Below are 25,683 nucleotides of genomic sequence, written 5' to 3' on the forward strand. Positions count from 1 at the left end.
CATTTTTCAGAAATATACCGCATACAGCGAACACTAACATTGCTTTAGACATGCTTACATGGCCTTATTAATTGTTTGTCTTCCTTAACCGTAATTATCTGCATTTCGGTTGTTGATCTACGTGACTATAGGTAAATGTTCATATTTAAAACAGCGCCAGAAAACACGGACAAGGGAGGACACAGCACGAGCGCTCATCCTGTGACTTCCCTTGTCCGTGTTTTTTGGCGCTGTTTTAAATATGAATAATCCGTACCAACTAGCTCGCACCCAAACCCTTCTGAATTGGTAAGTGTCATTGCAGTTCTTCATAATCACTTATGGAGGCTCTGCTTTTCTCGTGTGTATGAGAAGGAAATAGGTTTAAATTGTCCAGTTCACGTTTTATGCGCACTGTTGCTAAATTGTTCCCACATATTCTCGTTCGCGCTTATCGTTACCACGGAACCGATGTTTTGCAGAAAACTGCTTGTTCGTGAACTCAACATAAAATGGAAGCGCTTTGATGTAAAATCTTGGATAAACGAAAATGATGGCGGAAGTCTCCTAAAACTTAGGCTGCATGTTCTTTCATGCCTTCGAGAAAGGCCGTTTATATGACCGAAGCACGCATTTCTTGCTCTCTGAGCATTACATGAGTACAGCTTGCTAATTGTTAAGAACTTTTTTATTTGAGCTTCCTTTCTGAGGAAGCCATTGCTAACCTTTTTGAAATATCTTCTACTCTAGTTGACATAAATTTAGTTTTTACTTAATCACAAAGTGGTCAAGTTTTACCACTACTACTCTGCTTGCGGCTCACCGTTTCGTTTTCAATAAATGGTCACAGGTTTTTCCAGGCGGTGGTCAAAGAGCGTATAGGAGGCGATACCCTAATAAAGGTCTCCACAGCGGTGAGCGCCGAATACATGGTCGGAGCACTGGCACGCTTCGACGAATGCGAGGGCACCAACGTCAGCGTTTACCGCATAATGGGCGAGCCATTCGTCCGCAACTTCTCTGCGGCCGTCGGCTACGAGAAGGAGCTGGCCTTCCTCTGGGAAGGCTTCAACTGGACGCAGCTGCAGAAGGAGCTCGACGGCATCGCCGGTCCTCTGGGCGGCGGAGCGGACGACGCCAGCAAGTTGCAGGACCTGGCGAAACTGCTTAAGCCTTTGTTGAATTTCTCGCTGGATATTCCGAAACCCCCATCAGAGCCGGATCTCAGCACACAGGTGATGTCCAAGGCAAAAGCTCTCTAATGTAGATGCTCCGCAAGAAGTCGAGGTATAAAGGGTGTCCCGATCCCTTTAGCCAACTTTAGGAACATGCGAATGCCACGTAGGCGGACAGAACCGAGGTAATATTGTTTGCCGTTGCTTGGAGATACTCGAAATATTTTCCCTTGCGTTCCACGCCTAATTGAGTCATTATTCTTAACTATTCAACTTCTCAATTGTTATAATAAAACAAAAAGTATCAAGCAGAAAATTGTAGAGCAACGTGAAAAACTCACGATACTGCTTTCTGCTGCTCAATTCGTGCTACATAAACATGTTTTTCCGAACGTGAACGAAGCCCGCGTATAGACGCAGAGGGCTTCGATCGTCCAGTCTCGCACCAATTTAGCGTATTTGTGGGCTCTTTCACGCTCGGAAAATGACTCTTATGCAGCAGGTACTGAGCAACAAAAAGATATATCGGGAGTTTTTCACGTTGCTCTACAATTTTCTTGTTGACACTTTTCATATAAACATGTTTGAAATGTTGATCAATTTAGTAAGACTAATTACTTATTAGCCGGAATGAAAAAAAAATTCAGTATCTCCAAGCGACGGCAAACATTACCTTGGTTCTGTCCAGCTAGGTAGAATTTGCATATTTTTGATGTTTGGCTCAAGTTAGGTGGAACACCCTGTATACCCTGCGATGCTTGAACTAAGGAGGGCCCCAGGGACGTAGGCCTGGGGAAAGGGCGCGGCACATATGGCGCATACTACCCCCCTCCCTTCACTTATCTTTTTGTGCACCGGAGATACGTGGTACCAAGCGGCCTTCCGCCGCCTACCGCGCCCTTCGCCTTTAGCGAAATGCGTGCCCGCCCTCCTATTGATAAATATTCAAGGCTACGAGACTTCACCATTCTATTCCTTCAAAGCGCCATTTAAGATAATATGGTCACATTCTCTCGCCACTCACTACAAAGACTCCTTGCCATGTCACTCTGCATCAATAACAGAAGCACACATAGTCTTGCTATCCGTGGTTCTATCAGGCACGATTATGGCATTGCTTATGCAGCTGTTAAGCCCACCACCACATAGTGGTTTTTATCTTTTTAGCACTTGCTCTTCAAAAGGAAGAAAGTGCTTCTGCAGAAGTAGCTTAATAAAAACGATCGTCCGATTATTCAATGACAATTTACAACTTTTCCCACGATTTCGTTTAAAACATAGCTGATTATCTTTCCCGATCAAATAATGCAATAGGAAATGATTTTCAGTGGTTTGAGTTGGGCAAGGTTACCTGAACAATTCGTAAGTAGTATTTGACTGACATTACTTGGAAAGTGTCTGCGTGTATGCGTGGTAATGTGTATTGGCATACGCTTCAGGCAGCCAGCAAGCACATAGTGAACAAAATGACAACTTTTTTTGCATTCTTGAAGCATGCACTAAAGCTTTCATTTTCCACAACATACCGCATTATTCTTCTACTGTAAATCATTGAATGCGTCTTTGCTAATAGGAGTGTCAATAATTTTTTTAGGTAGCAAAAGCTAGGAAATGTAGAGCTCAATACACATCAGTCCAAAATGTTTCCAACAATGAAATGAGTTTTCTTCGTGCATATGCTATGGAATCAAAACGTGCTAACTGAACAACGTATGTCTTTAAATCTCCTATATAGAGAACTTTGTAATGATTTCCAATAGCACCATCCTGTGTGAATATCGATGCAAGAGGTGTATGTGTCATCGCCAGGAATTTTCGACAATGCTGGTTCGTCCATCTGTCGAGCTTCACCGTACTGTACTAGTTTGACACAACAGGCAATATATCCAAAAAGCAATATTACGAAAATCAATCAAATTTCAGGAACGTCGAGAGGGCACTCCCTTCTAATACCATGCGCATTTATGGGGACTAAGTCATGCTTTACCTGCTGCATCAAAGCAATGTTTCTCTCCTAATTAAAATAGTTGTAAAGGAATCCGAGTACTTAGGATCAAGCGATTTCATATATTATTGAATGGAGATATTTAAAATTTGTTGAAGTTAAACCACTCTTTGGGATTATTTAATCAACATGCTGTCCGAAATTCCCCAACATAAGTGCCCCACGAGAACAATGTTATGCAACAAAGCCACGTGCAAACTAATAAGAGAACTATTTTTAGCAGTTGTGTATGTCTGATGCTAAATGTGCAGAGAAATGTAAGCAGTAAAGTGTAATAAAACACATAATGACGACAGCAAAGTTGTTAGCCATGTTGATTTTCTAAGGTTCTCTTTTTGATACAATTATAGGCGTTCATTTTAGGGTAATTAAAAAGTTTTGCTCGAGAGCTTCTGTCTAAATGCATGCAAATGCAGAAATCAATTTTGTCGGCAACCGCATCTCCATATTAATTTTATTCAATAAATACTGCAGACCGAAGTCTAGGGAGGAAACGCAAATATAATGCAAGGAAAAAATGAACAGAACAAACGTCAGAAGAAACGCTCAAACGTATGAATACAATTGCCAGAAAGCCAAGCAGTTCTAGTCATGGATGGTGCACGGAAAAAATTGAGTATTGATATGTGTTATTTCAGGCCAAATAGAGGGTTGATGCATTTGTATGATTGTGTCATCAGATTTACTGCATATAAAATGCAAAATAAGATCTAGAGCCTGTAGAAAGCGGCTTTTTACTTAAGTCGCCAAGGTTGTTTTAAAAGCTTTTTAAAATACCCGCATTCAGCAAGCGAAAAAACCAATGCGTCTAACTTATTGAAAATGAACTGCTGTATTAAATTCACAACTAGGAAATAAAAAAGAAGATCACGCATATTCGTAAACATTATAGAATAAAACATCTAAAATATAGAAGGTAGATGCATTATACGCTGATCTGAAATAGACCGCCAATGAGCGAGCAGGACTATTGCGACTTCCCTGTTAATATTGCCAGATGTTTGTCTAAACTATTACGCCGTTAAAGCGACTTGTCAGCTTTACCTGGTCTAACAATGCAGTTTACAGAACTGCGATGTCTGATTTCATTTGTGCAGAGCTACAGATTTATAAAATTGTTGCTTGCATCTTAGGAATATTGCAAATTAGCGCAATTGTTGTAAGTTCTGAAATAAATATTTTGCTAGCGATATTGAAACGAATTTAAGCTTTCTCTCAAATGGCATAGCGTTTATATAAAAAAAGCAGTTCTGCGTTTGACATTTACTTCATTAAAGAAAGCTAAAAACGCGCTCCCGGGAGCTCTTCTGTAATGATCCCCCAAGGCTGTTATGCATTCTGCATAAAAGCACCAGATGGCTCAGTACTGCCTGTAGTTGCTTTGCAGTTCAGTCTAAGAACGCAGCCAATGGAAGTGCACAGCACTTAATGCACACACCAACACAAATGTCCAGAATGTAGTACGGAGGAATGGGTCGTCATACTTGAATTCGATGTGCACAGTTCGTTACAGAATATATGCACAAGTTTACATAAGAATTACGATGACGACTTTCGAAAATTCGTCTAACAAGAGCTGTTGGCGTGCGAAACTTACGTAACCGGGTACTCGGACACCTGCGCTAGCCTTGACCTGGCCGGTTTTCCAGCGGCACTGGTGGTTTTTCCCTAACGGTGCCTGTTGTTGGTTAGACATCCACATTGGCACCCCGCCATTTGACAGTTTTCCGGTTCTCCCTAATTTTGCACAATACTTGCAGAGGCTGCGTTCCGTGCGGTTTTACTAATAATATAGAACTAAGCTGGCACAAGCGATCTCATTCCTATCACGTTAAACTGTTCACTGTCTTGAAACCTTCCTGTTGTGCGATGTCGGGAGAATGAGAGGTGCATCTATTCCTTCAACTTCTGTTTAGCTTTCTCTTATCAGTCCAAGCGGTCTTGTCGGCCACGCACTGTTAACAGTTATCGCGTCAGCTGTTCCGACCGCTCCGGGCCACATGAAGAAAAGAGATGCATATTTTACGCACATCTGCCTCGACAGAGACACGTAACGTAAACGACACTCAGGGGCGTGTTGAATTTACCCGCTCATCTTTTTAATAATTTTTGAATATGAACCTCAATTTATATTTAGCCTTTCAAAATCGCAACAGTTTTTCTTTCTAACGTATCACAGCATTATGATTTATTTGTTTTGATTATTTTTGCACACTATCCATCCCAAAAGATTTGCCCCCTTGAACTCCTTACATATAGAGTAGAAAAAAGAAAACTGCCCAAACGGAAGAATTCTTCGGGAAAGTTAGGCGTGCAGACAGGCCGCAAGCAGAAGGAGATTGACAGCAAAACCGCCGTTTGTGTTTCCACTTTTCCCTTCCTGCCTAACTTTTTTACAGCGAAGCTGTTAAAAACTAGTTCCTCCAGGATCGTGTCCGTGTGTAGACTCAATATCCCGAAGACAGCGCAATGCCGGGCCAACCAGCAGCACAGGTGCAGTTCGCCAATAAGGGGCCCACATACTAAGCTTCGCTGGTAATGCTGCTTGTCATGCTCTTTCACAGAGTGGAAACACACCGGGTTTTTTTTATTCAACATGAATGCCCACCAACTATTTGCAGTTTCTGTCCTTCTCAGTGAACTCTGTCGTCTGCGGCGGGAACAGCGCTTTTCTGCGAATTTGCAGGTAGCAAAGCAGATTGTGGTTTACTTTCGCTACTACAATAATTGCTGTCGTGGTAGCGCTACATGATGGCAACGGCATATTGGCTGTGGATGTCTTTTTCGACAGCAAACGTGTCCCGAGCAAGGATTTTTCGTTCGAACGAAATAAATATAGCGCATCGCCAGCCTGGCCTCGGCCACATTCAGCCTTGACCACCTCGCCTTCTCACACGAGCTGGAGTGACTATTTCAACGGAATCGGGAGAGAATCACGCCAACGCACACCGAGTAAAGCATATCGCTGCGCCATGTCGTAAGCTGTTGTGATCACGGCCCCTGCACTTCCGAAGAAGGGAGTGCAGGAGAACGGGGAAATTGTGCTCATTTACCCATACAGGAACTCAAATCACCTCTTCCCTCTTTCTTTCCCTCTTCCCCTTCCCCCAATGCCGAGTAGCTGGCTAGAGGAATATACCTCAGGCCGACCTCTCAGCATTTCGTATCATTAAACTTCTCTCTCTCTCTCCAATCACGGAGCGTGGTGCCAGCCGCGTGAGCACTGCACTGTAAAACAGAGGAAGCTAAAACTGCACCCCACACTAGAGCGAGTGCGCAATGTGCAGCGAAATAGAAGACACGCGTTTTTTGCAACGCCTTGAACAAAGTTCAGGTGGCAGCGCTCCTGCTGTCTGCCCATGACGGGGACGCTTGACGCGTCCTGCAGGGCGCATATCTTTGTGTATCGCGCAAATTACCTGCAAATGCGTTTCCCTGGTTGCTTTCCAATCATGCAGTGACGTCTACTAACATTTATTCAACTTTGCGGTGTGTAAAAAGCGTGATCTGTTTTCTGTATTCAATCATTTTCTCACCTGTTTTCAGGTGCGTACAATTAACACAAATACTGATAATGCTGAGAAACTCAAGCAGGCCTTGGAAGATATGAAGCCAGTTGCAGCAGCTGCAGGTCTGGTGAGCGCACTTTATGAGAGTGGTTGCGTATTTCATGCATAAGGCCTTCCTTGCCTCTGCAAAGAGATCCGATTGGATGTTGTCGCTTTTGAGGTCGACGAGTACAATAGTACTAACAAACGTTCGCCATATGAATGTTAAGTCCTACATAAACAAGGTTAGACTACTTTCCTTACCCGTGCTGAGCTCGCCTTTTCACACATGCTCCCCAAACAGCGGCGGTCATGGATAAAATTAGCTCCAAAAGAAGTTTAAAAGCACTTATTCATGCCTAAGTAAATCGTGCCGGAGCTGACTAATTGCGTACGCAGCAAATAAATCGGCGTTGCTTCTATTTCGATTGACCCATAGGTACGGCAAAGCAGCATCTATGAGTAGTACACTGTTTGAGCGCTAAGGAGTGCAGTATTACATGGGATCTATGATGAATAACTCGAGCCATTCTAAATCTCAATCGAGGGCCTCGCGAGAATCGCCTAAAGGGGGGCGACCGTCCAAGGAAAGGAATATAATTCAACAGATACGTTCTATTGCGCTCATAATGTATTGTAGCTTGCGATTTGTATAGTGAAGCAGTTAATAGGCAGCTTCTAGAGCGAAGTAGCTAATATAACTAAATGGGTGTGCCTTTTGCGAGATTCTGTGATTGGGGATTACTGTAGGCATTACTGTAGGCATGGCCCTGCTTTGGCTGACACGCTAAAGAAAAGAATAATGACGTCTTCTTTTTTTACTACATCTAGCCGTAGACTTCTCGTTCTTCAGAACAACAACACCGCATTAATCAATCACTTAATTATTTCAGTTATTAAATTACAATGATTCATTCATTCTGTAATTATTATTTATGTATTTATTTCAATTCCCAGCCGGTAAAGCCAAATAACATACACAAATCCTCCGCGGATGTACGCGAATGCGTTAAACTTATGTGCCAAACAGCGATGCTGCTTGAAGTAGTTTACGCTTTCGAAAAACCTATCCAATTATTTTGCCAATAATGCACAGGAATTTCGGACATTGCTCCTTCGATTATCGTTCTAACCTCAACTCAATAAACGAGCCCAACCTAATGGGCCGTATATTAAAAAATATTTCAGAAAGCCGCAATTTTAACTTTCAGTTAGAGAACTTCAGAAATTGGGACTTTCTAATAACATGCGTATTTACTAACTACGCTCAGTCGGAAATTTCCTGCTGCATGAATGGTCTGTTTCGATCAGCAGAAAAAACTCCACTTTGAACCAACAGGGAAGTAATACTGATAAACACGCATTTTCATTATAAGGCGTAACCTCTCGAAGTATCTAACTGGCGGGTCTTGAAATCCGGTCGATTCTTGCACATACCGAAAGGCGCCGTATTGACTATGGCCTTGCGCTGCTTAGCCGGATGTTGCTTGTTTGATTCTTGCCGCGGCGACCACATTTTAGTAACGCCTCGCAGTTGAGGAAAAATTCGTCCTGGTCAGGGATTCGAGCCCGGGACCACCGCCTTTCCGGGGCAGCTGCTCTGCCTTTTGACCTAACCAGGCTGCTGGCAGATGGCAGGGCGAAGTTGAACTTATCGACAACTAGAAGCAATGGCAAGACTTTGGCGTAAGAGTTCTGTGCAAACTCGCAACGTGGGAAGAAGTAACTACAGGGAAAATGAGACATCCACCCAACCGTAATTTCCCCTTTAATTACTTCTCTCCACCTTACGGGTTTCCGCTGAACCATTACTTCCCACTCTTGCCTTTGCATTGAGTTGTTGATTTCAACATCGCCATGTCATCTGCTAGCTGGCTGGTTATCTCAGATGGTAGAGCGGCTGCCTCGGAAAGATGGTGGTCCCAGGTTCAAATCCAGGACGAGGACGAATTTTTCTTCACACGCGAGGTTTTATTTTCGAAGAACCCGTGCGGGTTTCCTATGCATGTGCATGTCTCATTTTCAATGTCTCAATCACTATATAAATACTTTCCTACTCAGACCTGCCATCGATGTCACCTCTGTCGTGGTTGTTATGTCCACGTACACTGTGAGGCGGTGAGGATGAGTGTTCTCAGTGTGAGGCGGTGTTCTAGTCCAGAACGCCGTGTCTACTCCAGCACCATAACTTCATTTTCCACGTTAAAAAAGGTATAGTTGGCTACATTCGACTAAGCAGTAGCAACGGTAGCTATAAATAACTACACTTGCCGTGAATTTCACTCGAACGTTTCCCATCACCTTCGTAGTTTGTAGACAAGCATTGCCTACAGGACGCAGGACTGTCTCTTATATTATTACGTGAATAGTAGGACATGACTTATTGTCCATGCTTGCAGAAAAAATCATGCCTAACATGCAAGTTCACTTTTTAAATCGAAGCAAGTGGGGTGTGAGAATGTTGGCCGTCAGTCATAATAACATTGCATTAGATGTAGCACTTCACGAGGAGATCGAAGCATGAAGAATAGTTGTTCCTTCGTGCATGCGCGCCTTGCTTTTGCCCTACACTTCATCCCACACAATGAAGCGGCCAGTATTTGAGCCCCAGGGTTCCGAACAGCTAAGCACCGGAGCCGCACAATGTCAAACCTCGTACTGACAACAGAATTTTCACCTTTTTTACAGGAAGCAGATGTGACAAGTGGGCTAACAGAAGTGGACAATATTATATTGAAATTTCAGCTGTGCACAAAGGCGAAGGTAACACAACGTCGTACTTGTCTAGCTGTAAATTCTGGATACAAACGAGTTTTATAGGCTTCTGCCTTCGCGCTCCGAGGCTTGTGTCATCAGTGGTTTTAGTGTCTCACAAAAGCATGAGACAACTGGCGTGACTTATAAAAATAATGGAGACGCTGGTGAAATTTGAAAGCAGCTATACCGAAAATGTGCTACGTTCTTAACGCTATTGCAATGAATTCGCAGCGCAGTTTTGCGCCGGTCAAGAGGCAAGCCACCGCGGGGAGTTCGTACAAATACGGAAAATTGGTCTTTCTGTACTTTACCTCTTACGTCGGGCCTTTGTAAAAACCAAGTCGTAACTCACTTATAGTTGGCGAGTTCTCGGAAAGCTTGAAGGAGATACTTGACGCTAATATTGTAATTTTACTCACGGATGTCTATCTTATGGATGGCTAAATTTGCATCATACTGTCAACTGCTCCTTGTCAGTAAGAAATGCGTGGTCCTGCTGAGGCGCGTAACTAGACAGGGCTTTAACGTTGCTTACTTTGACGCGCACACAAATCTTCCATTTTCATTACTGATCAATAAAAGATCCAATATACGGGATTGAAAGATTCGAAACTTGAGTCAACATAATTTAACGTCTATCTCATGACGCAAGTCGATTTGTCATATTGGACTTTCCTTGGCAACATAAACTAGTTAAGGTTTTGTTTGGCATCTTGTTGCTTCTCAAAAGACCGAGGCTATCAGCTGTGCCATGATGATATTAGTGTTTACCTTAAACATAGTGATTCGCTTATTTTGACATACTGAGCTAAACACATTGTTGTTCGCCTTGTTCGTACTTTATGCAGCATGTGTAAGTGTTATTCGTAAAAGGCACATTTGTGAAAAATGTGCGCAAGGTTATAATAATATTATTGTCAGTGTACCGTAAAAACGCAAGCTTTGCTATAGCTTACTATTGTACCGGCAAGAACACCGTAGGACTTGTAGGCAGCAAGACATTAACGGAGGAAATTATGTCACTCTACGTGGGAAATATTCTGCTGCAATAAAAATAATGCTTATCGCATCAGCTTCTCCTTTTATTAAACCCTTCCTCCATCAACTAATGCAAAACGTACCTTATAAAATACCGCTGCATCCTGTTTTCCAATTTCACTTCTCTTTTGATTGATAACGCCGAACTTTTATGAAGACTGGAAGCGAAAGTCACCTTCGCAGGCAAATATTCCACCGAATGAAAAAAGTTAAAGCAAATAGCCGACCAGTGCCAGTCAACGCAGATTTTCTTTTTTTCGTGAAAGAACAATACCTACGATATACCCGGTTCACCGAATAGGTCGACTTGGTCACCAGTTAAAAAAAAAAAAGCTCTATAGCCGTTACGAAATCGCAGTTTGGCCACATTGGCAAGGCCGTTCCTGGCGAAATGATGTGCTAATCAAAAGAGTAGGCTTAATTTTCGTAATATTGAAAGTATAATGGTGCTGCGCTTCCTCAACTGCACTGTACGGCATATGTGATACTCGGAACAGATCTAACCGATATGGCGTTTGAGGGCTGTGCAAAGAACGAAGCTGCCCTGGCGTGCAGAAACAATATCTAGTGTTAATTTTATTGCGGTACCAATAATATGGATACTCCAGGCACATCTGTACCGTCGGCATCGGTGTCGCCGTGTGGTCCCATATAAATTCCAAGGGCGATAAAATTGTCGCTGCGCGTTGCGTGCTGTATGTGCGAGTGAAAGCGTGCGAAGGTGAGCCGGCGATGGCGACTCTATCTCATGCACCCAAGGGAGGAAAGGGGGGAGGAAGCGTGCCGTCTTCCGTCACGCGCAAGGCTCCGGGAGGATGGTGTGGAGGGGGGCGCATTCTACTCCGGCTGGCTGCGCGCGGCGGCCCGTACCGCTGTAATCTTGCAAGCCGTCTGCGACAGATACAGAGTCCGCCGTGTGCTTTGCTTTCACCTCTTAGTTCGCGTTGATGCGAGAGGGAGCGCGACGGTCAATTCGATTCCTGCTGATGCCGCTCTTCCTCACTCCAGCGATTTGACAGCGCGTTTCCACGGTCATCTAGTGAGGCGTGGTAATGTTTGCTTCGGCGCGTGTGACATGATGCTTGGTAATTTAGTTAGTATGTCTATGAAAGTTTACACGATCGATAAAAATACTATCCTTAACTCGTATAGCTGCCCACTAATTTGCTATCACAAGCGATACTTCGGCTTTCGGGCGAATCTGCTACCTTTCTAGAAATAAACATGTACCGTAAATCAAATTATGGAGTAGTAATGCAATATGTCGGTTGCCCGTGCACAGGAAAAAACTAAAATAATTATTGTTTCTTTCACCCACAAAACATGCGGAATATAAATGTATACAAAGCTATAGAAAGATCAGAAATTTAGGAGAGCAACTTTTTAAATATTGAAGCATGTAAATAATTTATTATACATGGGTATGGATTAGGGTACCATGAACCGCAAGTTAGCTTTTATTTTACGTTAGTTGAATTTTCTCAACGTTCTTTTTATGAAGTAAATGACGTTTAGCACAGACGTCCTACAACAGCAAAGCTGCCGTTTTTTACAAGACAAATAATTTTGCCTCTCTGGAACACGGGATTCACCTTTCGTTCACGTGGTCATAACCGTGTAAAGATCAACACGAAGCTATTATGTTCACTGTCTGCAGAACAAGGTAGTCGAGAACCTGGAAAGCATTGAAGATCTTGTGAAGATTGACGGACGACCTGCAGACGTAAGTGGAGAACCACATGCCGAAAATATCTAGTCAAACATTACTGCTAGAATATTATTCGCCATTTGGTTCATTTTTTATTTGAGTATCTGCCTTGTATTCGTTCTATTCCCATACTATGAAGGAGAATATTTGTTACAGTGTACAAGGGGGGAAGGCTGGTGCATGTGGAAAGACTTTGGAGTAATTCTGCTGTATAAGAAACGCGGTCGTGCTCATAGTGATGACGAACCACATGATCCAATCTCTGAAAGAAGGCAAGGAAACCACTTGTGCACAATAGCTTCCAGTCATGAAATTAGCATTTCTTGCGCAGCAACCTACGAAGTCAGTGTATCAATTTATTCAGATCTATTGATACGAAAGCCTCGAATGGTCCACTGAGTGGAAAAGCCGGCGTCTGAAGCGGCACCTAGAATCCCATTGGCCGCGACGCAACGTCACGTGCGCGCCCCAACAGAGCAGAGCGGGCGAGCGGGCCCGCCAGGAGTTGCGTGATTGGAGAGGGCATCGCCGCGACGCCACGTCGCTCTCGATGGCGCGCTGGGAAGCCTGTGTTATCCGCGTGTTCCTGCGCGCGCAAGCTCTCGCTTGAATTGCCACTTCATCTCGGCTATCGCTACAAAGAAATAAGTGTACAAAAGTTTAATAAATTAGAAAGCACAAAGATTGGCGATATTGAGTTTCGAAACTATGTCCCACGCTCAGAAGCCGAGTATCTTACCAACTGGGCTATACAGGCGCCTCCTAGATAGCAGGCCTGTACACTCTACTTTATGACATCATGCTACTTGGGCCGAAATTTGGATAGCAAAGTCCTGTGTAACGCAAGCTATGACGTCAAAATCACCGCGGCTTACTCGGAAGCATCCCCATTAGATTATATTGTAGTCTGGCAAGGTAGCATCGTGGGGACGTTACCACCACGGATCGAAGTTCACCGGCCTTGTGCTATCCAGGAGGTGTTCGCCAAGAGTCTGAAGCGTTCGCTTGCCCACGAGTACATAACTCGAAGAACCATTCAGTGGCGTTCAATTCGACATTATTGCTTTCGCATTCACAACTTATACGAACTGCTTAAGTTTATTCAGAGTGTTATTGCGATAGCAAACGGACACTCGAGTTGCAATTCTGCCGTCGGCGTCGTCGTCAGGTTCCGTATAATGTCCAAAGGCGGTATATTGTCGCTGTGCCCGGTATGCTGTATGTGCGAGTGAAATCATGCGATGGTGAGCCAGCGATCGCGCCTCAATCTCGCGCGCATACGGAAGGAAAGCAGAGAGGAAGCGCTAAGTAGAAAGGGGGGGTTGCGATCTACTCGTGAGTGGCCCAGCCAGCCGCGTACGCCCGCCCAGGCCGCTGTGTCTTGAAAGCAATCTCGACGGGGGCAGGGCCGGCCGTGCGCTGCGTTTTCGCGGCTTATTTAGCGTTTATGGGAAAGACAACCCTAAGGTCAATTCGCTCGCTGCTGCTGCCGCGCTTCCACTCTACCGTTTTGACAGCGAGTTTCTGCGGTCATCGAGTGAGGTGCGTTCATGTTTGCTTCTGCAGCATGACATCATGCTTGTTAATTTAGTTAATATGCCCTTGTTTACAAGTTTATACACCCGATAAATTAGTATTGTTACTTCGCACAACTGTTCGTTAACTTGCTATGGCAATCGATGCTTCGCCTTTCGGGCGAAACTGCAACTCTATTATTTGGCCAGTATCGCCCGCTAAAGCCCCCGCTAAAGTTGCCAACTTTCCCGAACTGAGCGGATCATTTCGGATTGCTAAGTAAATGTCACGAGTCCCAACTTGGCTGCAAGGTGCTGACTTTTCTTCTTTTGAGTTGAATAATTATCAATAATGCAGAGTTCCTTTTAAAGGGCCCCTCACCAGATCTGGTCATTTTCAGCTAACAAGCGCAGTGCATACAATGCGCGCTTACGATCGTCTCTGCTAGGAATTACATGGCAATGCGCCGTGGAGGGAGCTGAAATCTGAAACCAAACGCCGTTTGCTCATCTCCTCGCGGGCGCCGCACTCCCAGCCGCAGAGGTGACGTATATGCGCATGTGCGCCTACGCACGTGTACATGCTGGGGCGTCTCTGATGGTAACACGTGGCTTCGAGAAATATTCAAGGCAACAGCTCTGTTTTATGCAATCTGTTGCTTCGCTAGACGAATTCAAGTGAAGAGAAATAATAAAACCCACAAAAGGAATGTATGAATGTTTTTGTTTTACTTCATGCGGTAGCAAGAGAGGTGTACTTCCGTTTCATCTGCTTGTTGCCACGTCGTTCAGTCGCGCGCGTGGACCTCGAAGCTGTGTCATTTTTTTAACGTTTTTCAGCACCGCGTTCAAGCGCTTTCGTCCTCCCGCGTCCACCTAGTACTGACTTATACCGTTAGTCAGGTTTTCTCATGCACGACACGCAAAATCATGCGCTACGCGAAATAGACAAACGTAACCGCTCGCGCGCTACGCCTTCAGCGGAATTTCGCAGCGCAACAAAATATGCAGGGAAAGAGAATAGGTTGTGGGGCCTCAGACGTTTTCGTTTACGCGGTTCTCGAGCTCCGGTATGGGAGAACGCAGGGAAGGAATTTCGCTTCCGTAGGCTTGATGGCGCACGTGGAAAGAATGCCATGATGGCGGTGACGCTTACCTCCTCAAATTATGGTTTCGTGGCAATCAAAAATTTCTATCTCGGCTATAATGAGGAAATTTGAAACATTCTTGCGGTAAAACGCTCCCTAGAAGGCACGTAACAACATTCAGTGTATTATTCACTGAAATTTTCTATGTGGCCTGGGGAGGGGCCCTTTAAAGTGAAGCTTTCTTTACCTCTTCCTTCGACTTTCCCGCTGCTGCTGCTGCCGTCATGCACGCCGCGTCCGGAGGTGGTTCATAGCGTGCAGTTACATGGCAGCAGCGCGGAAGAGAGTAAAGGTGACGCAAGGAACTTGTTTGGACCACTCCATCGATGGTCGTCAGCATGTCCTCTGGACCTCCCTGGGCGTGGGCAAAATATTGCCACATGGTGTGGCGCAGCAAGAGACTGAAGAAGAGGAGAACGAGGTTCGTCTCGGCATCGCGCGTCGCCGCTTGCGTTTTCGTAAAGTGCAACCGCCTGTATCTTGATTCAGCTTGTATGCTCCAGCAGGGTATACGCGACAATTTGGTGGAGCTTGCTGGGTACGCTCTACTTATGCAGGAGACCCCACTGGGCAGCATGAACCTCGCCCCACAGTTGGAGTTGACTCCAGTTCACCGCACAAGCCGGCGAATCCGAGGCCTCGCCCCAGAATTTGGAAACCTCCAGGAAAAAGTTATGACTGCGACCACTGCGACTTCTACGGAGCGGGTGACACCAACTTATCTAACGCTGCTGAACCCGCAAGTGTCGACGGCTTTTCATGGCGACACATTTGAATACGTGGAAGACTGGCTGGCGGAGTTCGAGCGCGTGGCTGCGTTTAACGAGTGGGACAACAATACCAAACTCAGGAGCGTCCACTTCAGCCTCCGGGATGGTGCTCACACGTGGTTTATGAACCGCGAAAGTGCTCTGTCATCCTGGCCTGAGTTCCAGCGCAAGCTACTGGAGACTTACTCCAGCCCCGATCGCCGGGAAAAAGCGGAGCGGGCCCTCGAGAGCGTCACGATGTACGTGGCCCATCCGAGCATGTCGGAAGAGAAGGGGCGTCATCTGATGAGAGGCGTAAAGGAGAAGCTCTTTGGCGGTCTTGTTCGGAATACGCCCAAGACTGTTGCGGGGTTCCTCACCGAAGCCACCGCGATAGAGAAGACCCTTCAGCAACGGTCGAACTTGTACAACCGACAAGTAAATGCCGCCTGCACTCCGGATACGCCGGTAGGCTTAGGGTGCGACGTCGCCTTGCTTTGCGAGCTGATTCGCTCAGTGGTTCGCGACAAGCTGCAGAAGCACCACGGTATGTCGCCACCTCCAGTCAGCTCCCTCACCAGCGTCGTACGCAACGAAGTACAGCAGGCACTGCAGGCATCTCCTTCCAGCAGTGAAGCACCACCTGTGCCAAGCGAATCCCGGTGCAAGACGTACGTAGAAACATTACTGAGCCCCGTCCAAGCTTTCGCACCTACTTATGTGGCGCCGCCAGTCGCGTTGCAATTGGTGCAAGCTGCTCCGACAACTCCGCTACCGTATTTCGCGATCGCCGAACACCCACGAGGAAATCAGAGGTTTGGCGAGCACCCGATCGACGACCGCTGTGCTACCACTGCGGCGAAGCTGGTCATGTGTATCGGGAGTGCCCCTACCGACGACTCGGACTGCGGGGTTTTTCTATCGATTCACCTCGACCTAGGTTCGGCCAAAGGCCACCCGACATCGCAGGATTCCTCGAACAGCAGCGCAGACCGGGCCCATCGCAGCGGCAGTCACGCTCACCCTCACCGCGGCGATATTTCCCTGCTCGCGATACCACCTCGAGGACGACGCAAGGGCGATCACCAAGTCCACGCCGGGAAAACTGACGTCAGCGACCTTCCGAGGCGGGGCCGCCGATACTCGATGCGCTCAAGACCTTGTATCGTGCCGACCGCAGAATAACCAAAACACGACGACGCCAGAACCAGTCTCCACGAACAAGATTTCACTGGACATACCTGTGTTGATCGACGGCAAAACAGTGAGTGCACGTGTACATACCGGCGCCGATTACTCTATTCTTAGTGGAAAACTGGCGACCGTTCTGAAAAAAGTTAAATTGCCCTGGAACGGGGTACCAGTTCGTACGGCAGGTGGCCACGTCGTCACACCGCTTGGCCTATGTACGGCCAGAGTAGAAATTCGCGGTGCTGGTTTTCTCGCCACTTCTCTGGTTCTACTCGAGTGTTCCCGCAATTTAATCCTTGGGATGGACTTTCTCCGGGAATATGGCGCCATTATTGACCTCCGCGAGTGCTGCGTAACTTTCTCGACACAAAGGGCAACACAGACCGACGCCATTGGACACAGATCTGCACTTCGCGTTTCGGACGAGAGCATCACGATACCACCGCGTGCTAGTGTTATCGTTCCGGTCAAGTCCGACGAAATACAAGACGGTGAAGCCATTGTCGAAGGCAACATTTCTATGTTGCTGGCACAAGGTATTTGTGTAGCGCGAAGCCTTGTGGAACTTCGTGAAAGCCAGACAACAGTCCTCGTTACCAACTTTACCATTGAGCATCGGCACATTTTGCGTGGCACTGTCATTCCCTACGCCGAACCATCAACGGACATCGTCGAGTGCTTTGCTTCTGAGGTGGACACAGACGATGGTTCACTCAGAGACATTGATGTAGGCTCCGAGCTTACGGACGACCAAAAGAGCGCACTGCAGGAACTGTTGAACGAATTCAGCGCGTGCTTCGCTCAGGCTACTCAGGTGGGCCAAACACCAATCACGAAGCACTGAATAACGACATCCGCCGACGCACGTACCAGCAAACAACAGCCTTATCGCGTCTCGCCGAAAGAACGTCAGGCCATTCAAGGCCAAGTCAAGGAGATTCTAGATGATGGTGTCATTCAGCCTTGGCACAGTCCGTGGTCCTCCCCGTTCGTTCTAGTCAAGAAAAAAGACGGAACGCTTCGTTTCTGTGTTGATTATCGACGCCTCAACGGTGTTACCAAGAAGCACGTGCACCCACTACCACGTATCGATGACTCTAGACAGGTTGTGGCGAGCTAAGTATTTTTCGTCTTTCGATCTAAAGAGCGGTTACTGGCAAATTGAGGTCGATGAACGAGACCGCGAAACAACTGCTTTCGTCACTCCGACGGCCTTTACGAATTCAGAGTACTTCCTTTTGGTCTCTGTTCGGCAGCAGCAACTTTCCAGCGAATGATGGACACCGTTCTCGCTGGTCTGAAGTGGCAAAGCTGCCTCGTCTACCTTAACGATGTGGTTGTTTTTTCGGCGACATTTGACAACCACCTGAAACGACTGCGGCAATTTCTCGAAGCCATCCGATCGGCTAACCTCAACCTTAAGCCTCAGAAGTGTCATTTCGGCTACAAGGAGCTGATGTTTCTCGGACACGTGGTCAGCGCGGAAGGCGTTAGCCCCGATCCCGCGAAAACAGCCGCTGTAGCCTCGTTTCCAAGAACGACCGACAAGAAAGGTGTCCGACGCTTCTGGGTCTTTGCGCATACTACCGGCATTTCATCGAAAATTTCTCGAAGATGGCGGAGCCGCTGACTCGCCTCACGAGGGACGATGTATCGTTTGTCTGGTCCTCAGAGCAACAGACTGCTTTCACCGAGCTTCGACAGCGTCTGGTGTCAGCACCAGTTTTGGCCCACTTTAACGAGGAGGCGGACGCGGAAGTTCATACAGACGCCAGTAACGTTGGTCTTGGTGCGGACCTTGTACAACGGCAGGAAGGTATTGAAAGAGTGATCGCCTACGCAAGTCGCACACTATCGCGTGCAGAGACCAACTACACCACCACGGAGAAAGAGTGACTTGCCGTCGTACGGGCGCTGGCCAAATTTCAACCTTACTTTTACGGCCGCCCATTCAAAGTTGTAACGGATCACCACTCGTTATGCTGGCTTGCAAGTCTCCGGGACCCTTCTGGACGATTGGCGCGGTGGAGTCTACGTTGCAGGAGTACGACGCGACCATCGTGTACAAGTCGGGCCGCATACACGAAGACGCTGACGCACTCTCGCGCGCCCCGGTCGACACTACCGACCACGACATTGAGGATGACGGCGCTTTCCTTGTAGCCGTAAGCGTTACTGATTTGTCCACACGGCAGCGCGCAGACGACGCACTACGGCCTATATTGGAACATCTGGAAGGACGAAACCCAACAATACCCCGGCATATCGCTCGAGGATTGTCGTCTTTTTGTTTACGACATGGCGTCTTATACAAGAAGAACTCCGCTGCCACCAACAAGACCTACCTTTTGGTCGTTCCAGCAGACCTCCATGCCGAAGTTTTGTTCGCCTGTCATGACGAGCCTCCGTCTGGCCATTTGGCATTTACGCGAACGCTTGATAGAGTGCGCAAATCCTACTACTGGCCGAGACTTGCCGAGTGTGTTAAGCGCTACGTCCAAGCCTGCCGTGAATGCCAGCGCCGAAAGTCGCCAGCTGTGAAACCTGCGCGATTGCTGAATCCGATTGACCCACCTGGCAAACCTTTCGACCAGGTCGGAATGGATCTTCTGGGCCCGTTTCCATTGTTATCTTCTGGCAACAGGTGGATAATCGTAGCCACGGACTATTTAACGCGATATGCTGAGACAAGTGCGCTGCCTCGAGGCACAGCTTCCGAGGTTGCCCAGTTTTTCATACAGAGCATCGTCCTACAGCATGGCGCCCCATCGCGCGTCATCAGAGACCGAAGCAAAGCCTTTACAGCACAGCTCATTGAAGACGTTTTTAAACTCAGCTGCACGACCCATCGAAGGACAACTGCCTATCCGCACACAAACGGCTTGACCGAACGACTGAACAAAACGATGACTGACATGCTGTCTATGTACGTAGACGTACAGCACAAGACGTGGGACGAGATACTCCCTTACGTAACGTTTGCCTATAATACTGCTACGCAAGAAACAACACGCTTCACGCCGTTTTACCTCGTTTACGGCCGTGAAGTGCAGACTATGTTAGAGGCAATGCTGTCGTGCGATAACATCGATCATCTCGACCTCGCCCAAGATGCCGAACTTTCCTTCGACGCGCGGAAGAAGCCCGTCAGCTTGCCCGAGTGCACATAAAGAAACAACAGAGCATCGATGCGCACCGTTACAATCTCCGCCATCGACATGTCGAGTTCCAACCTGGTGATAAAGTTTTGGTCTGGACTCCCGTGCGCCGAAAAGGACTATCCGAGAAGCTTTTGAGTCGCTACTTCGGACCTTACAGAGTGTTGCAGCGAATTAGTGACGTGAACTAGGAAGTCCTTCCTGACGGAAGTCAGCCTCCCCGACATCGACAACCGCAATCTGAGATTGGGCGCGTTGTGCGGTTGTAACCGTACTATAGCCCCTAATATTCGACGTTTTCAGCCGCTTCGGTTAGTTTTGTGGTTGCTCGTCCATCAGTGCCTTGTGACTATATTGCACACCACAGTGATTGTGGCTATAACCTATGTGTTCGTCCCAGACCATCTCGGCGCTCTTGGGTCAAGCCTATGCATGCTTTCCTTCTCTTTTCTTTTTTTTTTCTTGAAGAGGGGGTAATGCCACTTGGTGTGGCGCAGCAAGAGACTGAAGAAGAGGAGAACGATTGTCGTCTCGGCATAACGCGTCGCCGCTTGCGTTTTCGTAAAGTGCAACCGCCTGTATCTTGATTCAGCTTGTATGCTCCAGCAGGGTTTACGCGACAATATCATCTTGACAGTTGTAATTAACTGCCCCCCCCCCCCCCCGCAAATGCATTGCGGAAACTGCGGCGCTTACCTTTCTACGATTTTGCAACAGCCCACACTGAAGGTTGGGAGAGGTGCCAGACAATTGGTAAAATTAAGGCAGCACAAAACGACTTAATGACAGCGTTACCACTCTATCCGAAGTTTCCGTACATTTGGGGGAGGGTGGGAAAAGGAAAACGCTACTTGAGAAGGCAAGGAAACACTACTATTGGGGACCAGAGCGGCTGCGGACAAACGATGTATTTAAGCTCAAGGTACAGTTCCATACGTTTCTGCTATTTCTGAAAAGTAAACAGCATGACAATTTGCCAAGCAGACAACTGAAGCACTGCGTCCAGACCAAAAAAAGGCGCAGCACCGTAGCATCTAGGCCAGATTACGCAAGTGACCCCACGCCAAATAAACACTTCTGTCCCCGCCCTGATATCTTTGCGGCTTTGCTCCATGTCGCGGGTTCCATCCCGGCCAAGGCACTACGTCTCTACGGAAATAAAATACGAGACTGCCGGTGTACTTATATTTAGGTGGTCGTTAGAGAAAGCCACGGGGTCAAAATTAATTCAAATTCCGCCACTACGGTGTTCTTCCTATACCTATCGTGGTTTTGGCACATAAAGCCCCATTTTCAATTAAAGTTGAACATTTCAGCTTCAATGCCATGTGCCCTATGAGGCAAGGACAATGCTAACTTTCTCGAATATTATGAACAATGGTGCACAACAACGCCTTAAGAAAGCATGTCTCGCTGTGTGCTCTGTGTATTACGCAAGCAAAGAGCAGTGGTTACCGCAAGGTAGTATTTACCATCAACTCACCTCTCTCTTATTGTACTAAACACTGAATAAATTAAACAGTCACCATCAACATCTCCATTTAGTTATTGTGAATCAAAGCAAACCGCTGGCAAAGATTCGCTTAAGTCGATTTCCACAGTGCGTGGCATCCGCATAACTTTATATTGGCTGGCAGATAGGGCTCACTTTCGTCTCTCGTGTTCTGTTGCGTTGACGAACCTTAAGGTAGTTTCTATTTTTGCCGTGACTTTAGCTGTGTCGTTAGCCGTGAGCGTTCACGATATAAAAAGAATCAGAGTGACGACTTCAGCAGGTCGCGCGACCATTTGAGACTGGCGACCGAAAAGGTGACTGGAGGCGGCCGATGCTCCCACCGGCAAGGCTGGCCGAGCGCGACCTGCAAGTCGCAATCCCGGAGATCGTCATTCTCAACGGGAACTCTATAGGGATCTACGCAGATTCTCGCCCACTTCGCGGGTTTCGCGTTCCGGCAACAGCCGTGGATTTTGATTCGAGCAAAGAGGAAGACGTCCTCACTGTGCTGATGTGCTCTGCCGTTGTGTCAGCTGTGGCCGCGCGGAAGCTTCCGAAGCAAAAGCGACGCTAGTGGGTGCGCCCCTGCCTGCGTTCCCGATAAGTGGCTGAACACGCACGCAGCCTTCCGCCTGAACTCCGCGCACATGACGAGCAGTATTATCTAGAGTAAGTTGTAATTTCTAGTTCGTGTTCCATGAAGATCGTTGTTTTTGTGCTTCTTCTTGTTGTTGTTTAGCGCCTCGCAAATGCTACCACGTACATTCGACACGTTGCTGGAACTTATGCGCCAGACTATCGCAAGGCGAGACACCAATTACAAGCCAGCACTCTGCCATGGTGGCGTGGACATTGAATTTGGGGCGACGCAGGAGGACGCCAGATGAAGACACATGATCACATAACTTTCGGCACGCCGCTAATTGGTTCCCAAGTTTAGCAACCACAGTCGCGTGATTTCAAAAATTTTAGCAGCGAACGACTGGTCCAAAATAGTCACTTTTCGAAAAATGCGACCATTTTCGACTGTTCGCTTTGTGACCAAGAGGTGGCGCGACGGCTATCACTCGCCGGTGTGAATGAGATGTGAACAAAAAAAAAATGTGCAAAATGTTTAAATCCAATTTGGACGGCTTCTCGCACTGACAATGTCGGTCAATGCCTCTTCTCTCGCCATCTCGTATTTGTCTACTTTTGATGAAACTTGGCAACCCTAGCTCTGGCAGTTGTTGTAATCGGAGTAGTCGCTACAAATTGTAACGAACTCTGTTGATCTCCGGAGCTCGTCCCCTTTGTTTCGTCTTTTCTTTCTTTCAGTTTCTGTGCATGGATCTTCGCGCCGAATATAGTAATGCAAGCTACAATAACCAACTTGCACATCTCACCGCCTTGACAGCTATGATTATTTGATATTCGCAACATTTCTAGGTACCTTCTTGAAGTCAAAGTTGAAATATTTAGTTTTCCTTGGGATGTGCACCACTATCTGCTTTCCACTGCTGAGCGTCGTGTTATGAAAATGGGTGCAGGACTTCAAGGCGGAAACTATCAGAACCTTGGGAGACAAGCAGGCATCGCATGATCAGCTAAACAAGGCGAACGCATTACTTGAAGAACGCAAGCGCAGCCTGTCTCGCGTGGTTAAAGGCTACTCCGACTACCTCATCTACAAGGTGGGTGGCAAATCCTGTTTCCCATTACGCATTATACTAGGTGTTCAAAGTTACACTTTACGGTATTTTTTTTTAAATGCGAAGGGTAGTTTACAGAAGGTCATTTTTCTACCTACGTGATGCGGTCAGGTGGTCGCAAATGGATAATTGTCGTCGTAATGTCATCATGTTATTAAATTCGATAATTAACCTTTTATTTACTGTATGTTTATATTGAAACCTCGGAGGCGGTACCATTTGGTGACTATTCCATTTTGTACAATTTTAGTAACGCGCCTGTGTCCCGACATATGCATGTCTGAAGTTTCAGCCCAAGCCGTATAATTACGTATGCGAGGCGGTGGCACCCCGCTATGTGGCCCCTCCCTAGCGTGCCGTAGCTGTCGCATATGACGCTCAGTCTGACGAGAATGAGAGCTGACAGGCGACGGTGATTACTTTTCGTCCTTGGCCACCGTTTTCGTTCGTGGCCAGCGAAACCGAAGGATGATTTTGCGTGGCGGCTTGGCCGAGCTCTTTTTTGAAGCATTGACTTGAAGAGTTGGCGCCAGAGCGCAGCTCCACCGTACACGTACTGTCGAAGCAATCAGCTGCGGGATTACGATACTGGCCTTGGTTTTATTTATTTATTTTCTTCCGTTTTGGAGGCTCAAACTCGTGCAAGCGATAAACATGAAGCAAAGGTGATAGTTACCGGGCAGCACCTTAGTCGCCAGTGGTGCTCTACAGACGCTGTACCTGTCCGAAGTGCGAGTTTTGAGTGCCCTGCATTGCCTACGCCTAAAGACTGCTGTGAAATAGAAGGACGACTGCGAACTGGCGTGAGTAGTGCACTTCATTGGTGTGTCTGACAATTTATGTTTTATTCTTCGCGGTTTTGCGAAAGTGCCGAACAGATCAGCCATCGCCTTGCAAGTGCGTCGAGTGGACCCCTGAGATGTGCCTTTGCCACTGATTGCCTCTACTAAGCTGGGCCGTTGGAAGAAGCCAGCCCTGCGCTGGGAAGTGCGTTGAAAAATGGCTACTTCGTCTGGGTCGAGGTATTATTCTACTGCAGAAAAAATTGATGTAGTGCTATCGATGGCGAAGGTGAACGGCAATGCCTTATCAGCAATGAGTCTGTACGCGTCTCACCAGCCGGATCGGCCAGTTCCTACCAAAGGAACATTTGTTAACATTTTCAGACGTTTTCACACAACAGGCTCAATTTACCAAAAAGGACAGCCCAAGAAGAGCATCATTGATGAGGACTTTGAAATTGGTGTCCTTGCCTGCCTGCATGCAATGCCAAAGGTAAGCAACAGAGAGATTTTAAACAAAGCCGCAAAAGCGTGGGAACAGTGCACAACGTTTTAAAAAAGCCCGAATTTCATCCATACCATGTGAGTTTTCATCATGACCTAAGTGAGGCAGACTTTTGTAATTGGGCCCTAATAAAGATTGACCAAGGATTTCGTAGAAAGAGTGATTTGGACTGATGAGGCTCAATTTTGCAGAAATGGCACAGTGAACATTCAGAATGCTCACTATTTGTCGCAAAGGAATCCTCGCTGGCTGCGGCAACACAACCAGCAAATTTGCTGGGGTCTAAACGTATGGTGCGGCATACTTGGGCACAGAATCATTGGCCCTCATTTCTTCGAAGGCAACTTTAATGGAAAGAATTATGAGCATGAAATTCCCGCTGGTGTCGATAAATTTGCCTCCAGTCTCCCTTTCAACGAACTACGGCAAGTTTGGTTCCAGCATGACGGGGCCCCACCACATTTCTCCTCCACTGTAAAGAACTGGTTAAACTGTGACTTTCCACGACAGTACATCGGACGCGAAGGAGAAATATTTTGGCTGCCGAGATCCACTGATCTCTCTCCACTGGACTTCTTTTTGTGGGGCTACGTGAAAGATCGCGTTTACGCAGTTGAGCCCACCGATATCAACGACATGAAGATGAGAAGAGTTACCGCCTGTAGAAGCATCGACCCGGAAATGCTGCGCAGAGTTGTCGACTCGACGCGAGAGCAGTTCATGTTGTCTCGCGACGGCAGGCAAGCATTTCGAACATTTTTGAACCGTTGATTTCTTGGCGATTGTAATAATTCTAAGTTGAGTAAGATTTCATATCACTCGAACCTAATGCTGTGTAAGCAATGGCATATTTTAAGCAAATTTCTGAAATGTATGTATGTTTTGTTTGTAGGCCTTTGATTTACACTGTACTTCAGTACTTGTTTTTTTTTAGTTCTTTTGTTCCCACATTTTCCGAAGTTATGCCGGAATCAGAGCTGTGTGTAACTAAATAAATATGAATTTGACTACGTTGACACAATTTCATGCTCTTTTATCAGAACTGGTCGATGCGTTCTACTTTTAAATAGGAGACATAGAGAATACGGGCCGTTAACCCGCATTTCATAAGCGCTGACAATGCAGGATCGTAAATTCTCTTTACGTATATGCAAGGCGGCCTGGAAGTTTCAGTGGTTAATAATGTGCTGTATGGCAGCTGACGCTGGCGATTTATGTTTTGAGATGGCATAATTTCAAT

At 46.8% G+C, this 25,683-nt stretch overlaps 1 protein-coding gene across 1 annotated transcript in view; it reads left to right on the forward strand.

The window, feature by feature from the left end:
• The window catches only part of LOC126524360 (uncharacterized), a 125,808-nt gene that overhangs the window by 37,165 nt on the left and 62,960 nt on the right, over positions 1 to 25,683 (forward strand). Inside the window, exons 6-9 of the mRNA XM_072286980.1 lie at positions 830 to 1,214; positions 6,706 to 6,795; positions 12,160 to 12,225; positions 22,995 to 23,138. Of these exons, the coding sequence (XP_072143081.1) occupies positions 830 to 1,214; positions 6,706 to 6,795; positions 12,160 to 12,225; positions 22,995 to 23,138 (685 nt within the window). The remainder of the gene's footprint in view (positions 1 to 829; positions 1,215 to 6,705; positions 6,796 to 12,159; positions 12,226 to 22,994; positions 23,139 to 25,683) is intronic.

The sequence above is a fragment of the Dermacentor andersoni genome, chromosome 3, assembly GCF_023375885.2.
Source record: "Dermacentor andersoni chromosome 3, qqDerAnde1_hic_scaffold, whole genome shotgun sequence".
In the NCBI taxonomy this organism is placed as follows: Eukaryota; Metazoa; Arthropoda; class Arachnida; order Ixodida; family Ixodidae; genus Dermacentor; species Dermacentor andersoni.